This window comes from Amphiura filiformis, chromosome 8, assembly GCF_039555335.1.
Source record: "Amphiura filiformis chromosome 8, Afil_fr2py, whole genome shotgun sequence".
NCBI lineage: Eukaryota > Metazoa > Echinodermata > Ophiuroidea > Amphilepidida > Amphiuridae > Amphiura > Amphiura filiformis.
The window spans coordinates 22,056,958-22,077,761 of NC_092635.1; the positions used below are offsets into that span (position 1 = coordinate 22,056,958).

At 34.3% G+C, this 20,804-nt stretch overlaps 1 protein-coding gene across 1 annotated transcript in view; it reads left to right on the forward strand.

The window, feature by feature from the left end:
* LOC140159458 (uncharacterized) overlaps positions 1-20,804 on the forward strand; it is a 334,393-nt gene that overhangs the window by 207,477 nt on the left and 106,112 nt on the right. Inside the window, 3 exon segments of the mRNA XM_072182940.1 lie at positions 16,882-16,980; positions 19,695-19,793; positions 20,480-20,578. Coding sequence (XP_072039041.1) covers positions 16,882-16,980; positions 19,695-19,793; positions 20,480-20,578 — 297 coding nt within the window.

A 20,804-nucleotide genomic window follows, 5' to 3' on the forward strand; every position in this document is an offset into this window, starting at 1 on the left:
GATCCTAGAATCTTAATTTACAATAATGATTAATACACTTTGCAGCGTTCACCACAAAGGAAAACATAATTATTTATTGACTTTAAATCAAGTCGCTATGCTCGTTTAAGCTGTATGAAGATTGATTTAGGTCTTAGCATGACAGGAGACAATAAATGTAAATGAAGCTTTTAAAACTTCAGAAGTTTGCATTATTATTTTGATATTTGAAATCTACTGGAAACTAAATTGCTAGAAACATGCCTAGTATTGGTTCAGTGGTTCTTGATTTAGGCTTTAGCAAATATATGTATAAACCTTACAATTTTATAACCAAATTGGATGCTTGTGTGATTATAATATGCCTTGTCAGATATAGTAACTTTGTATCCTTGCAAATCTTAGATATCAGTGTGATTACTTAATACCATAATAAATAACATATATGAAAAAGATACATTGCTATTAGCCATGCATGATATATAATCCTATGATGCATAAAATCATAATTGTACCCTTTTTTTTGTTTTTATTCATCGCAAGAAAACTTGTGGCTAATAGAGCGTGAATGATGCATCTGTTAGCATCGTCAAATCAGCAGTGTGGCATCGAGGCACACTGCAGAGGACATTTGCCTTACCAAAACCACACCTTCTACAAGACAATTTGTTGACGAGGAGACTGTTGCTCAAACACGTCTTTGCAAAAGTCGCAGGGTCGTGGTTGCTCTTTTGAAAGAAATCAAATTATGCCCAGCTGAATCAATGAAACGCCTCAATCGACAGAATCAATTGAAATGACAATTTGTCATTTTAAGAGGTAATGTCCTATGACTAATTTGTTCTATGACATCTCGGGGATGAATCTTTATTGATTTACATGTTATCGTTGTGTCATGAATACTCACAAGGAAAATGATGTTCATGTGAGGCCATGTGTATGCTTCAAATTGGTGTTGCCAAAATCACATGTTTGTAAATTCGCCGAATCAGTTAACCAATGTTTTTGCTCATTGTGTTTTAGAGTTTTCATTGGAAGAATACGGTATTAACAAGGGATTCGAAAATAATTTAAATGTTACATGGACTCTTACGTACTAATATGAGGCCTTGTAATTTATCAGTTACTGTAAATAACCTATGCCAAGTCGCAAATAGGAAAAAAAGAATTATTTATTTGCCATTTTCCAGTTAGTGTAGCAATGAAAACAAGGATGAAATAAAAGAGGAAATTAATGTCTTTGTTAGGTAGAATCTGATGTTTGGATTTGTGCAGGGAAATAACACCCAGAGACATCACCTGATCACCTGCTTTGCCTTACTTTGCTTTACAAAAGCAATTATCATTCTTATTAATACTATATAGTGCATGAGTTCAAATTGAACAAAAATCACAAGATAATATGTAACAAATGTTTGTCACTAATATAGATGTGAATAAATCAATTGCGATTCTTTTAAAAACAAGCATATTCTGTAGACATGTATAGAAAATAATAACTAGTGAATGTTGTCAGATTTGTTGCCAGAATCAGAATTCATTTTCTGCAATGTCTTGATTGAGAGGAGTCTATGCTGTTGCTTGTAAGAACTTTTTCCGGAAGGTGATGTTGATATGTCATAGGTCATACTGGATCATTTATGTCCTCAAGAGAAGTAGAATCATCAAGATCAGATATTAAAGATGTATGTATTTTAAGTGGTGGTACCTGGTTCCAAGGGGCTTAATATATGCACAGGGAGTTGCGTAGATCTTAAGATTTGATATATGGGTCAAATAATCAACTTTCCTTAAAGAATTGCACGAAGTATCTGTAGCAACAATTTTTAGTCTTTGTCACAAATTGATTATAATTTGATGTAGCTGAAATTATATCTTATTATGTTTATTATATCTCAGTGGTTGGTGAAGAGCAATCCATTTTTACCATGTGATGTGATGTGATCCCTATTATTGTACACTACAAGATTCCTATTGTGGCCGCCTACACAGGTACACTGTCGCCAAGTTACCTGACTGGTGCACACAGAGTACTTGTAAAGTACTAATGCTGCTACTACACAGGACCCACCAGCAGTGGTGCTGCACAAGCACCTTAGCAATGGTGTACCTGTGCATGCGGCTCCAATAGGAATCTTGAAGTGTACAAATAACAATCACTAACTTATCAATTGCAACTGAAAAGGCAACTTTCACCCAAAATCAATTTTATAAAAAATCTTTCAATCTGGAGAAAAGTGTAAATTCCCTTTTAAAACTATCTGCCCCTTGCAGTCAGCATTACATTTAAGCATAGACCCTAGCATCTGATTGAGCTGTTAGATTGATCTGCATTGATTTATCAGGGAGTATCGTCTGCATATAGAATATTCAGCTTCTGTAGTCTGCAAATTTACAAATCCTGATTGTGTCTATGAATAAATTGCCTTTTCACCAACTTGTGTATAAAATATGGTACATCTTTGGTCATACTAAAATTGTTTCGAAAATTTCACTTGGTTACTATGGTAACAAGATCTATAAAAGAAATAATATAACTTTCCATTATCCTCAACTCAAAGAATACCATCCATTATAAATGTTTGCAAATTGTTTCTTGCATCTTACAACCATGCTGGTGTGTGATTTAGTGAAAAGAAGAAATTGCAGTGGAATTCAATATTTTGGGGAGTCATTTCAGTATCACTTGTATGTAAGCATGAGCTAGATACAATTTCTCCATTATAGAAGGTTCCAAATTATTCCAGATTGATTACATGAATATGATTTATTTTCTTGAATTAGAGCAATTTGAATTATAAACTATATGCTATTCTACAGAATTCTGGCTTATCCTCACCAGCCCAATTTCTCTCATAGACTTGATGTGCATTTAAGTATCTAAAATAACGATATTGCAACAAGACTAAAGGGGTAGCAGAGAGGGTGAATGGAAAGGCTAGAAGGAAGGAATAAAGAGAGAAGATGAACAAAGAAGTTGTTTGTTTTGGTGGGATTCGAATCCGAGATCCCTCACGTGCCAAGTGCAAGGTCCGCAACCGTTAGCCACAGGTGTTTCTCTGGCCCAACCAATGAAACCGTGCATAAATATGACTTACCAGGATTGCATCATCGCATCACGTTGGATACGTGGGATGCATTCATGCACTCTGGTGTAGCGCTGTAGTATTTTGTAGTATGTGTGAGTGTTAGGTTTTATGGGTGACTGGATTTGGACTCTTTGTCACAGATACCAATATGTGACATTGTACTGAATGAGCGTAAATGTCCTCAATTGTATTCTGAGTTACAGTGTAAAATGGGCATGAAGGTACCAAATTCATACCTACCTCAATTTGGTGCTCATGCCTCATTTTAATGAGATACTGTAAGCTCAGAATACTGATGACATATTACGGCTCATTCGTGCTGTAATCGGTCACATATAAACTGTCAGCAAGGCAGAAGAGGATGCAGGAGGGGCATTGAAGCAACACTAATGACTTGAAGTTGATGCCCCTTTGCCTACACATCACCTTATTGGGCACTGCAAAACATGAACTAGTAACACATTTGCTATCAGATTGTAGCTTGCTGTCAAGAGAAATCAATAAGGCCTCAACTTTATAAAATCATAAACAGTGGCAACTGTCTTTAGATGATAAAATCTGCCATCATATATGTAGGATGCATGAAATGGCCTAGATGCACCTTCATTATTATAAAGTATTCTGTTGGATTATGATGGTGTCTGTACTTATGATAATTATATAGGGATTGTGATACAGATCTATCGTAAGACCATTCTCTGATATCGGGCATCAATCTGTACCACAAGGTATCAGGCAGACCTGGTTTGAGTACTTAAATCCTTGCATGTTTTTGAAAAACAACAACTATGAAATGTAAAAAAAAGTACAATTATACCTATATTTTCGTTCTGAATCTTTTTAAAAACAAATGTTCATCCTATGGAATTAGTAGAATCCACTAATCCTTCTATCCTGATGTAGGTAGACTTTGCATATTATTCAGGATTCGACTTGTTTTTTAGCTTTAGATGGTTTTTTTTTATATCCCAAGCAAGCTTATTCAGAATTTGTGGCTTAGCTTGCATTCAGTGTCTGGCAAACCATGGTCAATATGCTTTACATAGAACCTGTATGCCCAGCCTGTATGTTAACCCTCAGCAAAAGAAGCTAAAGTGATCTATAAATGTTATCAAATTAAGACTGTTATTTGCAAAAATATGTTTTAAGATAAAATTGATAAACAACTTGATAAAGATTAATATCATACATTCATGAATGTACCAAAGAAGGAGTAGGTATTCAGTGGTATAACACACAAAACTAAACTTTGTAGTTTTCGTAATTAACAACTATTGAATAGGGTATCACACACATACACAGGTACTACATCCTCTAATAAGGTACCTATCTCTGGACGCTGCTTTAGAAAAGTCGTCAGACAAATTCTTATCCCGTTACGAGACGGAAATTGGCACCTGCACTTGTGCACAATGGGCAGATCAAGTGTAGAAGGTCATACAGATGAGTGCTTTCTTTCTTTCTCCTTTTATTTTCCCATCCTACTCCGTCCCTCAGTAGGAATTGAGTGATGCAGGCAATCAAGTCAAATCAGGTGTATATTGGGAAAAATTTATCAAGGCCAATGGTATTGCTTGTTGTTATGTTTGCTCCTGTATGAAAGAATACAAATAGTATTAGTCTTAGGAGTAAGAAAATCAATTTGAGTGGATTTACAGTAAAATGAAGCTTGTTGTGCTGAAAAAGGAAATTAAAATTGATAGCGTCCAATTTAAAACCCTGTTTATTATATCATCTATCATGCTTGTTGATAGGAAAGTAGAGCTGTCCAATTAACTGGCTGGAATGAAATGTCCGCTCTGTGCCACAAAGTTTCGTTTAATTTTGTCCTTGATATTCACAAGTAGAAGAGGATGTTAATGCTCTTCAAATCCAAATGGCTTCCGGTCATTTTTGGTGGATGTCCAAGTTTAAGGTGACGCTGACCAATTTGGCTCTTATTGACATCATTTGTTAACTTTCACTTTTTCATAGTTGAAGGAATTTAATTACGGTTACGTACATTATCTGAAAATGAAGCCAATTTGGAAGGCTTTCAATAGAATGTGCACTTGTAAAATGATTACATTTGATAAATATTTGACACCAATTTTAGCTACATTTAACTCTAGAGAAATTTGGCTGCAATGTTATATTGTGAATGCTTGCCAAAGGTTAGATATTTTCGCATAGTTTGACCAAAATGCCAATTAAGCTGTGGATATAGTACTTTCTTGAAACTCTTCACTATTTTGTGTGTGTGTTACTTTTCACTAAGTTATTGTGAATTTTGAGTGATATTCCAACAGCTTGACAAGATTTTTGACCATCTCGGAGGTACCTTAAGTTAAATGTCATTGTCTTTGACTTGTCTGAATATAATAGAATATGGTAAACTGAGTTAAGGTTGAATACCAAATATGTCTCGTTGTTTTAAAGATTTAAAAATTATAATGGTATTTGTATTTATTTTATTATTTATTTATTCGTTATTTATTCAGGAAATTCCATCAACACAATTGTTACACACAAAATGAAATTCAATATGTTGTTACAAAATATTTCTGAATTTTCTCTATTTGATTCATAAAATAGTTATCTATTTTAAGCTGAGTGGATGTTTGCTAAATTTGAAGTCTACAAATAGAAGGACCCTTGCCCCAATGTGAAAACACTTGACCATTTTGCAAATATTGATTGAAGTTGACTATATTAATATTTTTATGTAAAACTTGGTCTGTGTAGTGCTCATTGCATTTGGTTAACAGATAAGTCCATTTTAGTTTCTGTTTTAGATTTGTACAGCTCATAATGTTGTCTTGAGGTACATCAGAACTAATTGTTTTATTCAACAAACTAATTTAACCAACTAACTTTAAACTAAATTTAATTTAAGTTTAATTTTAAAACTAAATTTAACAAACTAATTGTCCGTAGAATAGAGAAACAATAATTGTGGACAATGTAGCATCTATAATGTAATATGTGAATGATGGTGATTAAATAGGAAGGGAAGATTATTGTAAGATTGAATGAAGATGAGGCCATGGAGCAATTATATTGGAAAACATGTCATTAAATACTATCAAATGGAGCCAGTTGAGAACATTTTTGGACTATCAGTTCATGTACATTGGCAGTTTTGGACTAGAATGATGATAGCAGGCTTGACAAAAATGGATATTTTAGAATTTTAGGGAAATTTTGAATTTGGATGGACATTAGTGAAATTTGGCTTATCTTTTTAGGAAATAAACATTTTGTCCAGCCCCGGCTGACAGAAAGTTTAATTCATTTTAATAGGGCAGAATGTGTGGGAGGGAGATATTAGGTCCCTAAGCATGTAATGGCAAATGTGAAGGGTTATACTTAACCTGTTGAAGGGAATGGTGTGTTTCTGTTGATGTAAGGGAAAATGAATTTCATATGTTTGTAAATACACTTGTCTAGATGCCATCTTAAATATATAAAAACCTATTTGGGCCTTGTCGAAAATACCTGAAATGTGCGAGTATATCAGTTTGTCACAGCCTCAAGTTTCAATCTATTTTGTCGCAAGTGCGTATACATGCACAGTACCAATAGACATGAAAGCAATCAGTCTAACATTTCACGTTAACATGGCTTTCTATAAGGGGGTAAGTTTGACATTTGACCCCCATACCCTCGAGTTTGAAGATTACAATGTAAGGTGTGGATAGACAGGCAACTGAGAATTTTGGATGTGTTTTTGTAATTTCTGTAGATTTTAAACAGGGCATAAGGGTTTTAAAAATAAATCAGAGATTGGTGAATTTTGTTAGCAAATTTGATAAATGAAAACACTGCAATAAGTTCTGCTATATGAAACTTTCCCCTCACTTCCTGTTCATGGAAGCAGAGTTAGCGAATTGTTGATTTAAATATATACTGTTTCCAAAAATATTGCAAACATTTAGAAATAATTTAATCAATTTAAACAGCACATTATTATAAGCTGTTGCATTAATTCACACTTGAAATCTTATCTTCAGTAGATAGCATTTATATATACTGGTGAGCATGTAATGTTAACTCTAAATTGAGGTCGTTAAAAATATTGACATACCGGTATGTGAGAGCCTGGAGACATTGTATGTTCTGTGTACGTGCTATACCACTTCCTGCTTCTGTAGACCAAAAATTAGATTAATTGGTTCGGAAGTCAGCTGAAAATGTAAATCTAACTTCAGGAATATGTCAAAAGTAGTAAGGAGATAAAATGGCGAGTTTTTTAGATGTGAAGTGCACAAAATCGTGTGGTTTGGTAGTAAAAGTCATTAGAAAAAAATACATTTTGCAAGTATATGATATATTAGTAAAAGCTAGTAAAGGTGCACTTTAGGCTGGTCGGAGGGGAGCATGACCGAGTGATGTTTGTACTGAGACAAATGAAGCTTGAGACAAATGAAGCTGACACACAAGAGTAATGGTGTTCTATGAAGGAGATCCCAAGGTGTCAGTTCTGTCCCATGTGCATGAGTATTCTCAGGATGTGAAAAAGCACAGAACTTTTGTTTTGATATATTTTTGGCTTTAACTCAAGAACCACAAGACCTATGGAAATAAAATAAGATTATTGGCTTCTTTGACTTATTTTGTATAAGATCAATGGGTTAATATTAAGAAGTACACTGTAGTTTTGTTAGTTAAACGGCTAAAACTGGACAAATATGGCTCCTTCTATCCCCACCCACCTTAAGAGAAAAACATGTCAACTGAAAAATATGACTTCATCAATCTTAGGACTTGTTGGAAGTAGTGTCCGCGGAAGTGAAGAGAAGCTTATGATGTATGGAAATGGTAATAGCTTTGGATGGGTAAATGCATTTCTTGCTTTACATTGTACCTCGCCATTGCTGGTCATTAGGAAAGCACTGTTGAACACAAAACACAGTGGTGTTACTAATTTTATGTCAAACAAAAGCATTATGCTAATTTTATGTCAAACAAAAGTATTCTGCTTTCAAATGATTGTTGAAGTAAAGGCAAGAAAACTAGTGTTTTCTTGCCATCTAAAACCTTTAGAATTGGTTACCTTTCAATATTGAAGCCAACAACTTTGTAGGCCTAGATAGGAATTGTAGAATTAAAACAATGTTAGGAGCTCTCAAATGATTTTGCATACTGTAACAAATGTCTACCATTCCTATAGTTGGTTGGCTTATAATTGGCACTAGTTGCAACATGAATTTACACGAACGTAAGTCAGGATTTAATTGTTGTGAGGAGTAATAAAATCGGAATAATTTTCAGCAATTATAAGCCAAACAAACTATAACACTGGTTTTGCCCCCGTGATTGGCCAATGGCGTAATTTGATTTAATAATGGAATAAGGTGCTTTGCTTAGTGTGTGATGCACCATATGGCATACCTTTTCATATTTGCAAGATATTTACCCTGGTGACAAATCTCATTACTTATGAAGTTCATATGATTACATAATGATATAATTTAGCATAACATATCTGATGTAGTAAATCTTGAGATAAAAAAAATAAAATTAAAGGCTGTGTTTGTGAAAGGCAGTCGTATAGACTACAAAAAAACAACATGTGATGTAGACGAAACAGTTTAAAGTAAGAGTTGTTCATGACAAGGAGCAATGAGAATAGATTACTTACCTTCAGGTACTGTCTATGGCATATATTTACTCTCTAGTTTAGAGTGTTAGAAATACTGTCAGAATACATGTATAGAACACATCTATAGGAAAACAGCGAGATGGGACTGTGTTTTGTGTGATGACAAGATTCTCTCTGCCCGGATGCTATTTCTTGGGTATATTTACTCAGCAAAGACAAGGAACAAGGCAACTTTAGGTTGTGTTAGTCTTACTGTATAATGTGGGAAATACTCCATGGCGTGTCCTTCAGCGATTCACACTTTGCAATGAGGGAAGTTTGTATTTAAATGGATCTGCTTGTTGCTTATAATGTACATGACATTTTACGTAGAGTAACTTTTAGAGATTTTCATACAAATTTACCAATTTCGATGGTTAGAATTGTAAGCATACAATGGGGCGAAGCATTGTTGAAGCAAATGCTGTGAGGCATGGGCAAAGTAATGAGAAGGTTGTGAGATTAAAAATAGCAAAATTTGTAGGCATTGATTGAAGGTTAAGTTTACTGTATAACTTAAAGGAGCATTCATTGATTTGCCAAACAAGAACACCTAAATATACATTGTAGGCTTATACCGTAAGTATAAGTCGAAATGTTTGTGGCTTTATTTTTGCGGTTTGACTAGGCGCGTGAATTCTACATTCCGCAAATGTGCTCGATAATGAAGTTTAAATGAACTGCAAATCATCACCCTGTGACAATGTTAGTGAAGTTTCAACAGCAAAACTATCTGTACACAAAAATTTTTTATTTTTAAAAATCATGATGTAGTACATAAGCCTGATAAATGGCAAACATAAAAACAATTATATGAAGAAATTCTGCTGGAAGATAATTTGAGACATCAATTTCTGTGCATGGCATAGAAGACATTGGTGTGATAAAGTGCAAATTTTCATGGTACAATAATTTTCACACTTTTCGCGTAGAATTCAGGTATCGTGAAAATAAAAACATGCAAATGTATTCTTTTATAAATTTGTCTATGTATGAAAACTCCAAATCGCAAATTTAAAAACAAGCTAAGCAATTCGAAATTTGCACAGCACGAAAATTGCACACCCAGAAATTGCCACTTTTAGAGTACATCGTCACTAGAGCATAAGAATACATTCTTGCATCTATACCCATGATTTGATCTCTTTGACGACATATTTGCATTGCTGCCAATGATATGATCTCATTAAGAATATTTGAACAAAATTTCGAAATATTTTCCTATATTTATCATGGTGCATCAGAGTTTACCTGAAAGCAATTTGTCGATTTGATCTTCGGTGAGCTGTTTCATGCTAAAATTGAATTAAATTTCACAGCATAATTCCCTTTTGAAAAGTTATCCTTGAAAAGTTCTAAAAGCATTCCGTATTTGATATGCAATTTCCTCAACATCGCTGCATCAGTGCCTTGAACTGTATTTAGAGTCTAAACAAACATCACATTGAAATTCACTTTGCTAAGATTCATAGCAAAAACTCTGTACTATATACGCCTACAGTGCATGGTGTATAATTTGCTATTCAGCATCAAAGTGGTTACATAATTCTCTTGGTTATCGGATCACACTATTTTGGTATGCCTTCGAGTGCCATATACTTTATGTGGTGATTGTTTCGATCGTGGTTCATTTCTCAAGCGTGTGATGCAAGCGTGTAACATTATGCAAGATTGATGGCGAATAAGCCGATTATCACTATGTCAACTGAATTATGCTTTTGAGTCCTGAACCACAATCAAAATGATCACCACACAAAGTCTACTGTAATTGTACCATCATTCCATTCCACTTCGCTGGCGAATAGTGGACATATTTTTGTGTGCTTCAGAGGGCTTTAGCATTGCCTGTGTTACACAGATGATGGAAATCTATGTTGATCTATAAGAGTCAATACAGAGTCATGTGCATTGTTTGAAAAGCTCCACTTATATATACCCGGTTTATATAAAATAGAATATATATGCAAAAGACGATTTCCGGCTTCAAGACCTCAAATCCCAGGTCACCCTTAAGACAGGAAGTAGAGGAAAGTCCGGTTTGATATTACACGAGTGTGATAACTGTTGAAGTGTTAAAACCTTTTCTAAGTATTACTTATATATGACTTGATTATATAGCCAGTAAAGGTTGAAATAATTTAGAGACACTGGTTGTCAGATATTCAGAGAAATAAAAAAAGGTTAATTTGAATTCAGAGAAATACGTCGACTTGAGCTTGAAATCCTTCAGTCCTTCTATTTGTATCCACGTCTAGGAAAACTGACTTACTGTGGCTTCTGAGCAAAAAGACACGCGGTGGTTATCCGAGCGCACAGTAAATTCAAGTCTTTCAGATTTTAATGCTATGGGAAAGAAGGTCTTCGAGCCACTCATAACACTAAATCTAGTTTGCATGATCGGATAAAACTCATGTTGCTTGGTAGCATCACACTTTGTGAGCATATATTCATGTAAAATGATTGTATATTTGCTTTGAATTTAGGCATTCATTTAAATATGGATGAAATCCGATGATCCCTTCAAATTGCCTACAACATGACGCCATTGCCATGTCATTGTCAGAGAGTGACATTAAATTTAAAACCTTTTTTGTTGTCGAAAACTACATGACAATTATACTGTGTATGTCACGTAGTGAATCAAATAGTACCAGACCATAAAAATCAGGCATATTAGCAATTTTAACTTCTTGATGATACAGGAATTTTACAAGCATAAAATATTTGCATTATTTACTACTAAAACATATGAGTATGGCTTGAAAGGAAAGCTCCGGTACATTTTTAAACAAAATTGTAAGAAAAGATAACTACTAGTGTCACATTTTTAGGAAGATCCATATAAAGTCCAAGAGTGAATAAATCACAGGTGCTCCTGTGTGTTTCAGTGTCATGTAGAATGTTACTTTACATGAAATTGATTTTCATGGAATTGATATCGACCAAATCCAGAATATCAGCACTATGTTGCATCACCATGTTATGTATGTATCCCAAATCAATACTTTGTTATCCAACTTATGTGATGGAGGTCAAAAAATCATAAAAACAAATCAGCGGTTGTCTGTTCTCACATTATGTCAATTCTATATGTGGGTCTGAGATGATTATTTAATATCGCTAGTCTAGAAGATAGCATTTGATCTTCTTTTTAAATTTTTTTTTTTTTTATGAGCCCATCTTTACTGAATGTTTTGCTAATTCTCAAAATTTTTAGCAGAAGTGGTCCAAGATATAATTAAAATATTATTGTGGATTAAGAAACAATTGACAATTCTTGATTGAATTTTTTTTTCTTACTGAGCTAACTTGCGCTCCAAGATCGCAAAGTTTACCGTAATTTCTTATGTATTTCTTTTATGAGGGAAAGTAATATTTCCCTCCAAACTTGATCTTTTTTCAGAGGAAGATCAATTAATTACAGGTTAATGACTGAATATGATTTTGTTGTAGTGTAAATGACAAAAATCATGCATGTGTCCTAATTTTTTTTCACCAGAACATTGCCCTACCCCATTGTGATGGGGAAAAAATTAACGGGAAGTGCATTGACTCTTGTAATTTGCACATCAAAAAAATCATGTCGGTCACTAAACTCATTCATAAACATCATAAAACCATTGTTGTTTTAAAGATATTTTGTTATCGATTAGGTATTAAAAAATTGTCAAAATCAAAAGTAAAATAAAAACCCATCATTGGCAGCCCAGAATTGCTCACCCGTAGTTAAATAGACCAAGCCAGGGCTTTGTAGATGCATCCATGTCATTCTGTATTACACAAACTGAATGCTACTTCACGTCGGTGCATTGACAATATTCAATGTCCGAAATGCACTTATCAAAGATCCACTGCCATTGGTTCATTGCATATGAATATTCATACCGTTCATGAATATCTGGGGAATCTCTATCCATATTTATGTTCAAGTTGGATGGCTGGTACTCGTAAAGGAAAGAGAGGGAAAAAAACCAGTATAAAAAAAGTCAAGTTTATGATAAGGATAATGAACTGAGTGCAATGCATTCGTCAAGATAATAATCGCACGCGCCGTGGAGTTATTGCATTTAGCTTGAGAGCCGATAGGCTCGAAAGCTAAATGCAATAACTCCATGGCAAGTGCAATTATCTTGACGTAATGCATTTGCACGATACATTATCCGTCATACACTTTTGAGTGTAGGCCTATTAAAACAATAGGCAATATTAATTGCTGCATTCATTATATTAGTTTTAATATTAGGAAAATATCTTACATTTTAAAAACACCGTCAGGACATTGACCAGCTACGTAGCATTTAACTGGTAAAGAAAATCAATCCCTGTAATCAATGGTATCGATTATGCGCCATACGTCATACTTAGGTAACTTATCCACGCATGGTTTAATTGACTTGACTTTATGTTGTGATCATTTAATATCGTGGTTTCGAACACAGAGAGCACTGAACCAGTTGGAAACGATCGATTTAGATGTCAGACTAGTACTACGGTGAATATCAACTGGACTTTATAGCTCTATAATTTGAACTACTTATATTAAAACACACGACATTGGGATTTAACAATTTGTTCAGTATTATCATAGGCCTTCCAACACATGTGTTTGAAGGCCTATGGTATTATAAAGCATGATCATGATATTATGCGCTAGTGTGTGTTTCCCGGGCCCGGCTATGTTATTTTAGATATAGGCCTACATGTATTTCATTTGTAAAATGCTGAATATTTTGCAATGGTGTCATCTTGTATAATTATGATCCACCTGTTTTTTTTTTTTTTAATTAATAGAAGCTCGATTATTCTCATTTGATGTTTGATTTATTTGAGGTCATTAATCATAATTTATGACAATGATATTTGCAAGGGTGCAACTCTACTAGTCTTATTACAAGACTGCCCTATCCCAACCCTAAACCTAAACTCCGTAAACGAGGACTGGACTCAAGTCTAGCGAGTTGCACCTTATTCGATAATTGTACACTATTATAGAACACCGTTTGTAACTATACCATTTTAACACCACAGAATGTATATTCGTACATATTAGTTGGTATATATATCGAACAGACAATTATATAGTTATGTGATCTCTGTGTCTAAAGCGCCACCTAACTCTACTTTATGGTTATGTGAAAGTAGTATTTCTAGTATTTGAGTGTGCACGTATTATCTAGAATCTATTGTTTAGCGTGCAGGTTTTAGATAATGCATTGTTTAGCGTGCAGGTTTATATAATTTGGGCTGTGAAGGGTAGTTCGTGAAAATAATGCACGGGAGAAGAATACATAACGATGAATAGAAACTGGCACTAGAAGTGTATCAGTAAAAAATGCCTTTTTAGTAGGTGAATGTGCCAGGGTTATCAGGGGAAAAGAGCAGACAAAAATAAGAAACAACAATAAGATCATCACTCTCATATTTTGTTCAACTTCAAGTGGGTGTGAAATTGGCAGGTATCATATTCAAGATATCAAAAAAGTGAGGACAATTAAAACTCTTGAAAATACCGAATGAGAAAAAACAGATTAACCCGATAACTTAAATTTTGTTCAACACAATAAACTTGGTAATCTATCAGAAAAGTAGGAAAAGAACATGACAACCAAAATCAGATTATCCCAGACTTACATTTTGTTCAAATCGGAGTAAGTGGTAATCTTTCAGAAAAGAGAGGAAAGAACATGAATCATGCATGCAGAAAAATAAGAAAAAAAGGCAAGATTTCATTTGTGAAGTGAATCTGGATGCTTGGGATTCCCTGTGAGACATCGCATGGATCAATTTTGTTTACAACTGCTGAGTTAATGCTTTGCATGCTGATCATAGGCTTCAACTTGAAAAGTCCAAGTTCTGAAACATTTTCTCAAAATATCAAAAGCTATCTCAGGAACCACTGAACCAATTGTACTGGGTTTGTTTGTATCATTTTAATGTATTTTGCTTGCTGATTCCAAATATGGTCATAAAAATTAACATTTTTGAAATGTTTGTAGAAAATTTTGAACTTGTTATCTGCAGTTGACACCTGTGTGGGGAGTATTAACCAATTGTATGCTAAGTCAGGTCAGGTGTTTGTGATCAGACAATATGGTATTTGTGTGGTAACTGATAAATGTAAGTTTGAGAAGGCGCAGCAGTATAGTAATAATAGAGGAAATATTAACCATTTGAGTGGTAAGAGGATAGGAGAGCATTTACTTTTGTGTTTTACTTTCATTGATAGTGGAATAAGATGCACTAGAAGTAGTAAGCTATGATAGAAGAAGTGTGGAATCCTCCTAGGCATAAGTTCTTAACATATATCAAATCATCAAAAACCAACTAGTTTCCATGAATAATTTCTTGCAAAGATGGCGGACTGCTACTGGTATGAATCAAAAATATATAAATGTTATATGATATTATTTCCCCATATTTGGTAATAGAATAACAAACAAACAAACAAACAAAATCCAGTAAGTATAACTGCATCTCCGTTATTAGATTTTAATCTAGTCTATGTTTGGGTAATTCCACAGCAGTCATACCATCATGCATAATGCATCAAGGTACCACAGGGCATATTAGGGTTTACATTTGATTCAAGACCAAATCCAAATAGCAGCTATTGATGACAGAAGGCAGCTATTTTGAATATTTACCTTACAATATATTACAATAACAACTGCTTACATGTATCTCCATCAAGATACCATAAATTGAGGGATGAGTTTATAGTTAGGTCAAGACCATCATCCACATTGATGCATGGGGAAATAATAGCATGGCGTAATGCAAAAAAGGGGTTACTGACCAGTTTCAAATCTTGTTAAAAGGATGAAGGGAAATATCACGTAAGCTGCAAAAATAAATGTTATAATCTACTACACAACTTATAGTGTGTGTTTTTGTGTGAACAAACCTTTTTCAGTGGTAAAATTTATATGGAAAAATAAATTAGGTGTGTTCCAAGAAACTAGGAAAGCAAATGCATTAAAAGAGTCTGCACTATTTTAAGTTGTGATTCTTAGAAAAATAAATCAATTTTGATGACGTATCTGCTAAATTATCTGGCACAAGCATAATTTGAATACAGTAGACTTTTGCTTCATTTGGATGGTTGAGTACACGGATATATAGGATATTAGTTTGGAGCAAAATTATTTAAAGGAGAATGCATGGTATGTCTTAAGATAAAGCTTAGGCGTGACTAAACATTTTGCTGGCCGTTCTCATTCCCTGGACGACTGTCCACTGTAATAGACAGGAAAGACAGCAATTTGATTTTTGAGTTATTGGACAGACAAGTACTTGTTATTGACTGCATAATCTGATAATGATGAGTTTATCAAATAAGAAATTATGTTTTTTTTATAATCAGAGTGTTAATTCAATTATTATACTGTTCACAAAAAAAAAGTGTCGTTGTCTGTGGTTGCATGAGTCATCCTCTTGTATTTTAAAATAGGTTTCTATATTTTAATTAATATATGTTGTCTTGTACAAATTATAAGCCAATTTACTTTTATAAGTATTTTTCCCCGAACATCCTCTGGGAAGTGTGAAGCTTGGGTCCAATTGGGCTATTGCATTTGAAATCCATACACCCCCGATATGACAGACATGACCTTTTCCAATTGGGCTATTCCATTTAAAATCCATACACCCCCTGCATGCAAGATATGACCCTAATCTCCCACACAGGGGGTGTAGATTTCAAATGGATTCACCCACTCAAGTTAACCCATTTAAAATTTACCCTCTGTGTGTGGAAGGTTACGGTCACATCTTCCATAGGGGGTGTATGGATTATAACCGGAATAGCCCATTGCTTGCAATGACTAATGGAACATTAGATGGATTTAACATTTTAAGAGGAAAGATGTTATGTTTAGCATAAAATGTTTTGAACATTTCCGTAATGTAAAGGACGGGATAACAATGATGGTCAGCTGGGAATCAAACCCATGTCCTCCAGAAAGAGGTTAGCAATAAACCATCAAACTATGCTCTTAGGAGTACTACACATGGAAGATATCTCAAATATTCAGTGGCGTGGGGGGGGGGCTGGCCCATTTGCCATCCCCCTGGCTACACCACTGCAAATTTTCAGCTTCAGTTTTTAATCAGGAGTGTATTCTTCTTTTCTATACTGATCATAATAAACTAAATTATGTTTTTCTTTTCTTTTTGTCTTTCTTTAAACAGAATGGTCTGAATGCCCTGCATCTGAGCTCAAAAGAAGGTCATCTAAATATCGTCACAGAATTGCTGAAACGAGGAGCTAATGTAGATGCTGCAACCAAGGTAAATCATCTGGAGTGTCAATATAAGATCCCTAGGATGTATAAATATTGGATGGCATTAAATATGTACTAATTTCATCATTACCATCCTTTTGGGCAAAACCATGTTGACATGTGTAAATTTGAATTGAAGGAAAGTGTGCCAAATAAAAGTTACCTTGCACTTTTAGCATCAGCCATCTCAAAATATAATAAGGTCCTGATATATGCAAAATATAGGTCAACAATAATATGCAAACATGCAATTTTAACCTTTCATGTTTGCTAAATATATAAGATAATCAGTATTTATAGGTGTTTGAAGTCTTTATCACTTGTTTTTTGTTCTTCATAAGAACAACCTCGGTCGGTACCCTCCAACATCCTTACCCAGGGTAAGGTTTCTTTTAAAAATTGTGCAAAAGATGGCCCCAGTGGTTAGCCCATGCCAATTTGGTGGTTTATCTGAGCATTTTAGCTTGGTGGTTGACGCAGCAAGGTACAGGGTTGCCTCTAGTTAGATGAAGTTTAAATCATACTCTCATACTCTCATAGACAAAGATGAAGGAAAGAGGAAAAATGAGCGAAATATTGTTTGCAGTTTTAATTTGATAAGCAGTGTGTAAACTAATACTACATGAAAACGATGTTGTCTCGCAGTAGTTTACCTGGTTAGCTTTTCTCTGAGTGATTATTTAAGTAGGCTCATCTCATTATCCTAAATTTCTACCATTTTTGTGCCTTATGATATCAGATTAGGTCTACAGGCATTCCGTTTTAAGTTCCATCTTATTTAGAGGTATGTTATTCAGAAGTCTTGGCACACTGTAGACACCAGCAAGATATCAAATTTGCAATACATGCAAACATGTGAAAACAGGAAGGTCTTGATTAAACATTTTCAAAAATAAGTTGCCTGAAGTGAAATCAGGTGCAAATTTTATCTTTATTGTACAAGTTAATGGATTAGAAGTAGTGTCACTGTACAATATAGTAACTTTCAAAGTCAAACTTAAGATTTTTTAAAGATTTTTTTATTATTATTGCAATACTCTATCAAGCTGAAGCAACTGATTACTGTAATTAAAATAACTGCACACGCCACCATGTTCTTGTCTAGAGTCACATCTGAATTTTGCTTCTGAAGTAAACCAAATGTGCAAGTATGTAAATTTTTTAAATTCTGCAAAAGCTGCATTTTTATGCTTAAAAATAACAATTATTTTATGTAATTTGGCAAAAACCTGAGATACACAACATAATTAAACACTGAATGACAGACCATAACTGAATCCTCATGGGAATGTACTTTTTAAAATTAATTGCTCGCTTAAACATTCTGTCATGAAGTCTAATGTTAACAATGTATACTGATAAAGCATCATGTCACGACACAGAGATGAAGAAATTTGTGAGAATTAATTGAAGTGAAAAATTAGTAAAACTGAAGATTAAGACCCAGTTAGTAGGCTGGCCCATTTATAACACTTTTTACCCTCTCTGTACCAATATATTATTTCTTACCAAAAAGCTACATAAATGAGAATTTTGTATTTTCCTGATTATATTTTGGGAATGTACATGTAAATGTATCTACTGAGTACTAACATGTGTACTATTGGTCCTGTGGTTCTTGAAATAACCTAAAAATTCCGAAAGATTTTTAAATCATATGTTTGTAATCAGCAAACCTTGGCTACATTGTGTACAATTATCAGATGGATAAAATAAAGTATCACATGTAAAGAAATAAAGTCATTTTAATTTGGAAAACATCGGAAGTGTACAAATAATACACAAGTGAACGATCGAGGTAACTCCTCAAGCGATCCCGATAGTAATACAATTTTTATTCAGCTATCTGTAGACTTCCTTTCCACGCTGTTGAATTTGTGCATTCATGAATATTCATGATTGTCTTGTCTTCCTTTTATGACCTTTGGCAAAAAGTGTGAACCATATGTATGGCGTGTTTTAGCTTGAGTTAATACGCTTTGAAAAGTTAAATTATTCCATGAAGTCGTTTAATAATAAAAGAGGAAGATTTAGCACTAGGGAATGGAGCATAGTGTGAACATTTTAATGTTTAACCCGTAGCGAATTCAAGATAGTCTCCGCGGGGCTGGCTGCACGTTTCATGCGATATCAATACTGATAGATTCTGATATTATGTTGCATTGCAATACATATATTGTGCCAAATATGGAATGATTCTTATAGAAAGCAATTTAAATTAATGTGAATTGAGAGTTATTAGTAATGTTATCGAAAACTGCCTCAAGCATAACACCAATGGAATGATACTAAAATTAAACATGAATGCTTGTAAATGTAAGCGATTATGCAAAAAGAATCATTATTTTTATGATTGGTTGAATTTCGGATAAGATGAAGAAGTGAAAGTCATATGTTTGAAAGTTGGCAATAGATTGGAAAAAAGTAATTGATTTTTACGTGTTTTATACACAACAAATACCTTGCCCGTACTAGACAAAGCATCAGATCTTAATGAAAATAATATCAAAAATGAAATATTTACGAATAAGCAAACATTTCCTTTCTTGTGCAAAACAACAGATTAATAGAAAGCTACTCATTTTTCAGGACTTGTATATCTTTTGCAGCATTGGGTTAATATTTTTATGTGATATTTATATAATGTGAGCCTGGTTTATGTAATGATGTAATATTCACCCATGATTGACTATTATGTACCTCATGTCTTTGCCATTGCAGAAAGGAAACACAGCCCTGCACATTGCCTCTCTAGCCGGCCAAGAAGCCATAGTGAAGGTTCTGGTAGAATATGGCGCCAACGTGAATGTACAGTCTCAGGTAAGACTTGAAGCCAGCCGATGACATCAACTACAAAAAAGAAGGAATAACTTGTTACATAAATTTGCTAAATCATAAATGACATGATAGTAAAAAATATAACCAACCATTTATTCAGCAATGGAGGTTGCCTAATAATTGCATGTTATGGCTACACATACACCTGGGGCTTGTTTCTCAAAGCATTACAATCGATCTTACGATTGCTTTCCCGTACATAAACCTCTATTAATTATCTTACGATTGCTTTACCATACATTACCTCTATAAAGTCAATCGTAAGATTGAGTGTAAGTCTTTGTGAAACTGGCCCCTCAGCATTTAATATTGGATGTGATAATGATGTCCAGTCTGCATGTTCCAATCCATTATTCAACAAAAATTTTTTTTTTTAAAGTCAGACACTGGTTAATGCTTAGATATAGTTTGACTTGCATGCAATTTGCTGTTGAGACAGCTTTAGTGGCTAATTTTCCAACAAAGTCTTCTGCAGCGGCTAAAATGTAACATCTTCAGCTGCAGAAAACATCGAGGTGGAGAACAAAGCACAGAATAAAACTTATCACATCAGTGGAAATCCCAAGGCTGAGAGCAAAAAGTTGCTGCAGAGAACTACAAATGATGTTTGTGGCAATAGAATTATTCATAAATACATAATTTTTCTCACACTCTTTTTTCCGCTACAGAATGGCTTCACGCCACTCTACATGGCTGCACAGGAGAATCATGTATCGGTAGTCAAATTCTTGCTCGGACACGGAGCCAACCAGAACTTAGCAACTGAGGTAAAATAAGAATCAGAATCAAAGTCAAAATTTGTTGTTGATGTTCATGAAATGTTGCAGTGAAATGATTTGTTTTTTAATTGCATCAGCTGGTATTCACAAAGGGGGTCTAACTTTAATTATGAACAGGATATGTTATGAAGTCAACTGCAATATTTCAAAGATGACTGTATGGGTATGGTCCCTGGGGTGGGGCTGGGGTGGTGGGGGACACTCACCTGCACAA